The sequence below is a fragment of the Nicotiana tomentosiformis genome, chromosome 5 (assembly GCF_000390325.3).
Source record: "Nicotiana tomentosiformis chromosome 5, ASM39032v3, whole genome shotgun sequence".
NCBI lineage: Eukaryota > Viridiplantae > Streptophyta > Magnoliopsida > Solanales > Solanaceae > Nicotiana > Nicotiana tomentosiformis.
In genome coordinates, this window is record NC_090816.1 from 13,453,586 (window position 1) to 13,463,300 (window position 9,715).

A 9,715-nucleotide genomic window follows, 5' to 3' on the forward strand; every position below is an offset into this window, starting at 1 on the left:
AAATGAAACCTTGTTGGATTTATTAGGTCACTGATTAAGCAATCAACATGGAGCTCACTGGAGGGATTAGAAGCCTAGGGGCTGTACATAATGATTCCTGATTGATTCCCTTAGTATATTTTATCCTAGCAGTAGTAGACTATGTTTATCATGTCGGAGTGGGCGTTAAGGGGTGAGGAATTACTTGATTTAGCTCTTTGTTAAGAGGGAAGAGCGTATTTTTGTAAGAGGTAGCAATCACTTAGAATGTGGATTGATGCTTTCAGATGGTTGTGGTTGTGAAGTCTTGGAGAATAAGGAGAAGGTTAACATAGTACCCTTAATGACATAATTTTATCCCCATAGAAACTTCATGGTATGTTTAAGACTACAAACTTCAAAAAGTCAAGTCTTTCTTTCTTAGATTCCATGTTAAGCAAAACATTTTCACATAGCATGAAACAGATGGAGTCTATGTTTAGGGGCCTTCTTGTGAACATGTTGAACACATCTCAGAACTTATCTTTGTTTGAAGTTATCTTACCTAATTCTTCCCTCAGTATTTACCTGCTATTCCAATCGTTTTATTGAAGATGTGTTTTTGCATATTTGGAGTATTAAAATTAGCACCTGTGAGTTGAACAATTTTTCAGTGTACAGTTGTCTTAAATTTGAATGGAATGTTTTCAAACTATAACTAATGACGGAATGAATCTCATACACTGATGACTTGTGTAAGATTTAGTTGGACTGAAACAGGTATAATTGCTTAAGATATAAAGTAATTATGCATCCACTTTGATTACTTTACGATTGAGGCTCGTAAGTCATAGCAGTTGCAAAGAACAGTAACTGTGGAGTGTCCAACTCTTAGCTTGGAGATTGCAAGAATCGAATAAGACTTTAAGTCCGATTCAGTTATCTTGGATATTTCGCATGTTGCAAATAGCTTTGACTACTCGATTCAAACTTTACCCAATCAAATTATCATAAACCTATTAGAAATAGGATAAAAAATAAATTGAATAACTAATATAGCAACACTAAGATACTCTTTTGGCGGATCCACGAATTTATATATTGAGATTGAAAAGCTCACTAGATTACCACATCTAAGATTTGAACATATAATCTAAAATAATTTTAGACCCCTTTTGTTATTATTGACCATATTAGAATCTGCTTTTATGTTAAGAGAATCGAACAATTTATATATAATCAAGAAAAAATTGTAATGTAATTTTTCAGCGAGAGAAATTTGATTAAACCTGCTTGCATGTACCTAACTGTTCTTTTAAAGATATGTATCAAGTGGTTAAACGAAAAAACAAGAAAATGACTAACTGCCATGGTCATGGGTTTTTAAAGTAACAATATGAAATAATTTACATGAAAAAAATAATTGTATTACCCTATCATAAGCGGACAAAGCTCCCTTTTGTGCCCGATATACTGTGCCAAATTCAGTAAAACTCGAAAATTTAAGCACAAACTCGTGAAAAGCATTACTCTAGATTTTAGTTTTTTGACTTATTTTCTTGAATAGACTTTGCGTTTCAGTGTCGATTATCCAAAACTTTCATCATGTAAAATTACCGTTTTTATACTTTCCGGGAAACTATAGCAATTTTCCACTTCTCTTGAAAAACAATACTCTTATCTATCTTATCGAAAGAAGGACCAAAATACTGAAAAGTGAATCACACAATCTTTTACGAGAAAAGAAGCTAGTACTTGTCCGTTTGGACATAAGAAATTTTTCAGTTTTTTTCAAAAATTTTTTACTTTTTTTCCGAAATCAGCGTTTGGTCATAAATTTTCTAATTTTCACTTGAATATGCATTTTAGAATTTTTCGAAAATTTGAAAAACTTCAAAAAACTGTTTTTTAAAATTTTCACTCAGATTACTCACAAAACTTCAAAAATAACCCAAAATTATATTCATGTCCAAACACAACTCTAATTTTCAAATAACATTTTCACTTGAAAAAAAGATTTATTTATTTTTTTTGGAATTTTACAATTCTTATGTCCAAACGCCCACAAATCTAATTGAGTTGACATACAGTTTTTACAAAATTATAGTAAGTTAATAATGATTAGTCCTAACAATTATTATTTTAACTTATTGACAAACCTGTGATATTAAACATCTATAGAACGGTTTTCAAATGTGTAGGCGTAAAGATATGTTTTTTTTTTTTTTACAAAATCAATGTATTATATTACCTTCGTACTATTAACCATGCCCATCGAAACGTCTTTGTTATTGATTTACATTCAAAACTTTTATATAAGTAGTTCCCAATTCACTTGTTAATTTAGTCTTAACACCGCATGCTTGTAGCGAACTATGAGTCTATGAATACTTGATTTTAAAGTGTTGATAGAGTAATTAATGGATGATGGTACGTAGAAAATTAGAAGATCAAGATATGTTTGATAAGCCTGAAATCATTTTCTTTTAGAATATTTTTTTGGTGTTAGGTTGGTATAAGAAAAATATTTAAAAATATTTATTTAAAAGTAATAATATTGTTATCAAATCGCAAGTGTTTTTACTGAAAATTTTAAGTACTAAGATTAATAATAATATCAAAACGTTATTTAGAACAACTAATATAAAAATTAAGATACTTCTAAATGACTTCCGTCCTAAAGTAATAGATGTCATATTACCCCTTTTGATTTTCACATGAAAATGATTTCATAGAAGAAAAAAAAGGGTATTATCACTTTAGCCCGCGCCAGAAACTATTTACATTCGATAGCCAAAAATGGTGTAAAATTTGTAGTATAATTTTTGTATATAACATACACAATATATATATATATATATATATATATATATATATATATATATATATATATATATATATATATATATAAAAAAATATTCGGCTATTATTTTGAAAGCAGTTATACAGTGTCATTTTCCCAAAAAAATAAAAAAAGGACTCCTGTCGTACCAAACAAGCAAACACATTAGTGGAAATAGGATTACAAAAATTTACCCCCTTCTCGGTTATTTTACCAAAAATTAGATCCATGGTTTATCAATCTTTATCATTTAATTATAGTTAATTAATATATACTCTCATATTAGTTTGTCACTTAAACCCATGATAAATGAAAGTAAACTCTTTGTACTATGAAAAAAGGTTCAAATATTATATTTTCCAAAACCCTAATAAAAAGAGTTGTCAGGTCAATTGGTCACAGAGTTATTTTCCCTGGGGAACGTTTAGGGTTCGAACCACGTCGTACACATTATTTTTCCTTCTTCTTCACCATCTTCCTTGCAGCTTTTTTTTGCAGAATCTTCTGCAATTCTGGTTCAGATCCTTTAATTCTCGTTCATATTTTTCACAATTTAGCTTCAACTCTTTCAAATTCTGCATATGGATCCAGATTTACCCTCATCTCCTCCCAAAACCAGAAAGGTTTTCAAATTCCCAATTTTTCTTCCATTATCCTCCAAATTTATTCTCTCACTAATATATTCATTTTTAACTTCTATTTTTTACAGGTTAAATTTGCTCCGAAAGCACCTCCCCGTCGAAAGAAGCAGAATCCCGTACAACCTAAAACGTACTCCTATTTTATATTTTCCTTTTCTTTTTGGCATTTACATTGTATTTTTTTACTACTGCTTTTATTATTATTCTTATTCTTATTTTTTTGTTTTATTTTTGCAGTGAAGCAGATGGAAATGAAGATACCAATGATAATGAAGCTGCCGAGGCTATTCGGCGCCGTGTTAATGTAATTCGCCCTTCCTTTTTCTTTTTATTTATATGTTGTTTATGTGTTATCTCTATTTTTAAAAATAATTATTATGTGTTTATAGTTTTAGCACAATAATTAAGAGATCGTAGTTCTATTTTGTAGTGTCACGACTTCAAATTACAGTTATATGGTAGGTAAAAAAAAGTATATTAATTATTTTGTGTTTATTTTATGGATTTAAGTTAATAAGAGGTCTCCGTGTTTGAGCTCTCAAATGAAAAAAATCTAGGGAAGAAGTGTTTCATGGATACCGGGCACCGGGTGAAAAATTCAAAAAAAAAGGTTACTCCCTCTGTCTCATAATATGTGTCATGCTTTTCTTTTATACGACACTTAAGAATATTAATTAGAAAAGGGATTTGACTATTCTAACATTATTTATGTCTTAAGATATAATCTCTCTTCGTTGAATATTTATGTATTATCTCAATTTTCAAAAATAATTATTACTAAGGGTAAAAAGGAAAAAACAATCAATTTTGTCTTGAAATTCTAAAATGACAAATAATTTGAGACAATTATTTTTAGTAACCATGACTGTTAATATGAGACAAGCGAGTATATAATACTCTAATATTTTGTGCATTATCATTTTTACAAAATGATTATCATATAAATTTACTTGTAATCACTTTTTACCTTCATTCATTAAAAAAATTGCTACTTGCAATCACCTTACACGAGACTTGGTTCTATAAATTTACTTTACATTAGTACATAAAACTTAAAACCCTTATTTAATTAGCTTTTTGTCTAGTATTTTATTAGCTTCACTTCGAGAACTGAGAGGAACTTTAGTTGGATGTTTGTAGTTAGCCAGTTGGTTTTGCTTTTTGGATTTCAAGAATTTCTTTTTTGTTTCTGTTGGTATTTTGTTTATTTATTTATTTGTTTTAAAATTAACTATCCAGCTTTTCATGTAGTAGTATTATTTGCATTGCTCCCCTAGTCTTTCATGCTCAAACATCCATTAAAACTATGTTTCAACCTTAAATTAATTGGAGTTGGCTATATCAATCCTCGTATTTCTATCTCGCTTTATACAAACTCTTCCTACCTGAGATTTTGCATAGCTGATCTCAAGGCCAAATAAGGGAAAAAGGCTGCAGTAGGATGATGGTCATTATAAAAATAGTTGTTTCCCTTCGGGGGACATTCGATAAAATTATAAAAATAGTTGTTTCCAAAAATAATAGAGAAAATAAAGGTGGTTTAGGTGAGGTGGCCCTGTGAATATAGAAAGGGGGAGAAGAAGAAGAGGGAAAGACTATAATGGGGATTTGAATCCAAATGAATGGAACTTTAGAGTAGAGTTGCAATCAATAAGTTTACATCACTTTGGACAAAAAAGATATAATGTGTAATACACCATTACACCTTAGATGATATGGGTGATTAAAATGGAATTATTACTGAAATTTTATGTTGCGTGGAATATCTGATAGAGGATTTGAGAGGATGTATTTCTTTATTGATGACAAAAGCTGAATAACAGAAGAACAGACACATTTGTAGACCAGGTCGATGCCATTTATAATTGAAAATATTTCTATAGGGTCTTTTTCTATTCCTTCAACGTCGCAGGGTTAAACCAAAAAAAAAATTGTTGTTTTCCTGATGTTTTCTCACGCTTTCGACAAAACCTACTCGTGAAAAGTATACTAACAATATTTTCTGTAATTAGTAGATGATATTCGGACCATCCTTTTCTCCATCCATATCACCATTTCGTATAGAAGTTATTATCTTAGCTACATAGTGATAGTTTAGACTTTAGATCATTTTAGTAGTATTTCTGTTACAAATATACAATTCTAGTCTTCTTAAGTCTTTTTCCAATAACAATTCTCTTTCATCTGATCAGGAGCGCCTGACTAGACAGAAACCTAAAACAGAGAAAAAAGGTAAGCTTTCTCTTCTCCTTAAATGATTAATTGATACTTCAGTTTAGTGTCAGTTGTAAAGGCTGATCTCACTATTCAAGTTTTTATGCATATAGCATACTGCAGGCATAGTAAACAATGAGATACGTTGTGATTAATATATTGAGTGTTTAAGTCTGGTTTTTGGAAAGGGATAGAGGAAAGAAGGGAAATATCAGTGCCTTCTACCAATCAAAAATTTTTTAAGCCTGAAACGGCTTTCTCAACTGAAGCTACATTTTTACTGTAAGAAATATAAAGATTACTTCATTATTTGTTATGCAATGTCGAAAGACTTGGAAGAAGGATACAGAATTTTCATGTGCCGGTTAGTTAGCATATCTAGATAAAGCTTGATGATTTCAGTACCCTAACTGGTGATTTTATAACATGAATCCGATAGTGATGCTAATTTTTGTAGGCACGTCAGTTATTTCTCATCATGCAATTTCATGCATATAGAAAGTTATAATTGGTGTTTATCTTCTCTTTGGGGGGGGGGGGGGGTTTGTAGCTCATACACTTTGAGTTCACCAACTCTTGACTTCTAAGTGACCTTCCTCTGTTACTTATGCAACCTGCATGGGTTTTTATGTTTTATTTTTTTCCCCGGGTCTGGGATGGGGTGGGGGTATTATTGCGATCAAAGCTTGTAACCCCATAATGTTGTTCCATGTACATAAACCTATAACTATGAGCACCTCAATTAGCAATCAATATTCATTTGAGATTTTGCGCTCTATGAAACATCGCTATTTCTCTTTGCTACTGTAGTAAGATAGATGGTGCTCATTGTGCATGTGTCTATGGTGCAGACTGCATATGCTAATGTATTAAGGTACTTGATATTCCTGACAAGGAGAAGCTTTTACGTACTTACTCCTTTCAAACAAGATTTTCTAATGTTTGAATCTAAAGAAGACTAAGGATGTTCAAACTTGGATAGAGTTAAATAACCAAGCATATTTTCAAAAGAGTGATACATCAACATATTTGGGGCAGAAGCTACTGTTTGGATGGTTCCTAGATAGAGATATACTAGTTTGATCGATCTATATATGTTCTATGTATCATGGCGCCTTCTAAATACATAGAATCCCAAATAAGTGGCGCACGATTGCATGTGCTCCTGATCTTTGGATGAACAGCTTTGTAGCATAAGGTTGGATTCTGATACTTTGTCAGGGTTCTGCCATGAAAGTTAGAACCTCCTATTTTCTGGATAAATATGTGCTCCCGAAAGTTTATTTATCATATTGGTTATTGGCAGTTTTTTCATTCCTTATCGTGTATGGTCATCAATGATTTTTTTTTTTTTTAAATGCAAATGCATTGGCATTCAAATGAAAGCAGCAGTTGAGGTTGCATTTTCTCATGGAGTAGCATCACCAACTTCCATAAGGACCTTTGGAAAGCCTAAGGAACTCACTGTCAATTGGGGTAGTACCGTGAAAGACCCTGAATCTGATGATAGGATGGACATCGATTCTTCACCTCCTTTACCTTCAAGTATTGGAGCAGATCTTGCTGAAATTTCAGTCAGTAATTCAGATGCTTTATTTAAAAGGAAGAAGAAAGAGTATAAAGAGCCTTGGGTAAAGGATTTTCCTGCATCACTTCTCTTTATGCACACAAAGCACAAGCCAACGTCCATGAATTCTAACCCTTTTGCTTCTTGATGCTTTGGCAGGATTACCATCATACCAACTATCCTATAACTCTTCCTCTGAGAAGACCTTATGCTGGAAACCCAGGTATTTCTGATTGAACAGAATATCTTTACGCAAAAATAATCTACTCCATTTGCCCCTAATTGACTAGTTTACTTTCCTGTACATTGCCTCAAAAGTATGTCCATTTCTGTAAATTAAAAACTTGTCCCTATAATTGTCCATCTCATATCACCAAACGGAAAATACCTTTCTCTCAGTTTACCATAAAAGTGTGAATTCATTAAAAAAAGTTAAATGTCTATCCACTTTTAGACCTTTTTCCACTTTGAATACTGAAACTTCAGTTTTTGCCTTAATATCGGTGCCTGCTGTAGTATACTTAATCTGGGACGTTGTCTGAAGTATTTATCTGTTATAGTACCGTGCTACTGTCTTTCTCTACGATTTCGAACTATTTTGCTGCAAGTGGAAGAGTATAGTTTGGTCCCTCTTGTTAGTGGAGTTGCTTGGGCGCATAAAATTTGTTTCAAATCATATACTCTTTTTAGTGATGAATGTTGATAAAGAAAAAAATTATTGTGCTCCCGTATGTAATAATTGTTGCCTATTAGTGAAAGGATATAGTCTTAAAGAAGATGTTATCACTCTGGTGCTCGTTTCTCTTGTTTCATGTCATGATTTCGCATATAACCTTTATTCCTGTTCTTTGTGGCTTGTAGAAATTTTAGATGAAGCTGAATTTGGAAAGGCTGCAGTAAATGCAGAGTATGATGAAAATAATATACATCCTGCTTCAGAGCTTGGTTTACTGGTATCTGCTCTAGGCAATAAATTCAGAATACAAAAACATATTTTAGAAAAACAAAAATGTCTTCACATGGGTTACCAATATGGATATTTGATTAACAGGAAAAGAAGGACGATGTACAGATTCTTTTTCTTCAGCTTCCGGCTAATTTACCCCTAGCTACCAAAGGAGGTAGAGATACTGCTGGCTGCTTGTCATCGCCTATGCTTAAGGGAAAAGAAGCAACTGGCACTGCTCCTAGACTTCTTGCCAGTGCAAAGGGGAAAGAGATAGTTGACAGCTCTACAATTTCCAGAAGGCATAATACTGCAAAGGAAGCTTGCAGTTTGGAAGGGTTGCCTGCAGGAAACATGGGGAAAATGCTGGTTTACAAGAGTGGAGCAATTAAGTTGAAGCTTGGAGACATCCTCTATGACGTGAGTCGCATCGCATCATTCCCTTGCTTACAATCTAAAACTTTTTAGTTTGATGATAAACTCTTCTTCTCAGTTAAAAGATTTTACGTTTCTGAAAGATGGTTAAAATTTTACGACTTAAGTGTGTTTAAGTTAGCACTGTGAAGTGTCCATGAAGGAGCCGAGTCATAGCATTTTGTTACACAAGGAACCAAGTTATTTACCAGAACATGTGTCACACCTTTTTTCTGTTTGTTTTTTTCCCTTATTTCCACTTTATACTTTTGGTTCAAACAATTTGTAAGCTTCCCCTCATTGTCACACAGCGATAACTTTTGGACTTTGGTACTTTGACTTTAAATCCTCGTTCATCTGCCTTGAGTTTGAAGTTTGTGTTAGCAAAGCAAAGTGATCTGTGCAATGGAAGTGAAAAATAGAAGTGCAGTTTTTCGCAAATGTACTCCTTTTCATATTGTTTCTCACTTGTTGAGATTATTACCCTTCTTTTGAAGTTTAGTCGAACCAATATCAAAGCAGCATATGCTTCTCCAGATGCAGTAAGCTTGTAACTTGCCTTCAATATGAAACTCCTCTAACAGCAAGAAAATACTTGCAGGTTTCTCCTGGTGTAGATTGCTCTTTTTCTCAAGATGTTGTCGCAATCAATACTGTCGAGAAGCACTGTTGTCAACTTGGGGAAATTGGCAAGCGAGCTGTTGTGACTCCTGATGTTGATTTCCTCTTGAACAATAGATTTAGAGCTAACTAAGACCACTTTACCTTGTCAATCTAGAGTGAGGTTTCTTTTTGTTAGGGTATGTCTTGGACTCTTGGTAGGTAAATATTTACTTCGATTTCTAATTTCAGTGGATATGCTGAGTCCTGTGCAGAGAAATTACATTTTATGGAAAAAATGAAATTATATTTTATAATTTATGATTCCCCTCCACCCTTAAGTTCGAGTCCCGGGTATGAAAAAAATACTATTTTTAATGGGCCTTACGTGGTGCGAATCCGGATATAATTGGACTCCAATGAGGGTATCAGACACCAGGTGGATAAACCCAACCAGCTACAACAAATTAGAAATGGCGTGGGATAGCCACTTTTTAACATGGTATTTAGTTTTTATCCAGTATTTTTAATGT

General features: G+C 32.7%; 1 protein-coding gene across 2 annotated transcripts; it reads left to right on the forward strand.

Annotated features, from left to right (window-relative positions):
- The first annotated feature begins 3,200 nt into the window (after positions 1 to 3,200).
- Positions 3,201 to 9,503, forward strand: LOC104101264 (uncharacterized). 2 transcript variants are annotated; one of them, XM_009608714.4, is made up of 9 exons: positions 3,201 to 3,423; positions 3,510 to 3,571; positions 3,679 to 3,745; positions 5,634 to 5,673; positions 7,045 to 7,286; positions 7,382 to 7,445; positions 8,084 to 8,175; positions 8,274 to 8,588; positions 9,184 to 9,503. In XM_009608714.4, exons 1-9 carry the CDS (start codon positions 3,382 to 3,384, stop codon positions 9,334 to 9,336), a joined length of 1,077 nt encoding a protein of 358 aa, XP_009607009.1. In that variant the 5' UTR covers positions 3,201 to 3,381; the 3' UTR covers positions 9,337 to 9,503. The 2 variants fall into 2 exon arrangements, with proteins under 2 accessions (XP_009607009.1, XP_009607010.1); XM_009608715.4 differs by having other exon boundaries at positions 3,216 to 3,423; positions 7,048 to 7,286.
- The last annotated feature ends 212 nt before the right edge of the window (positions 9,504 to 9,715 follow it).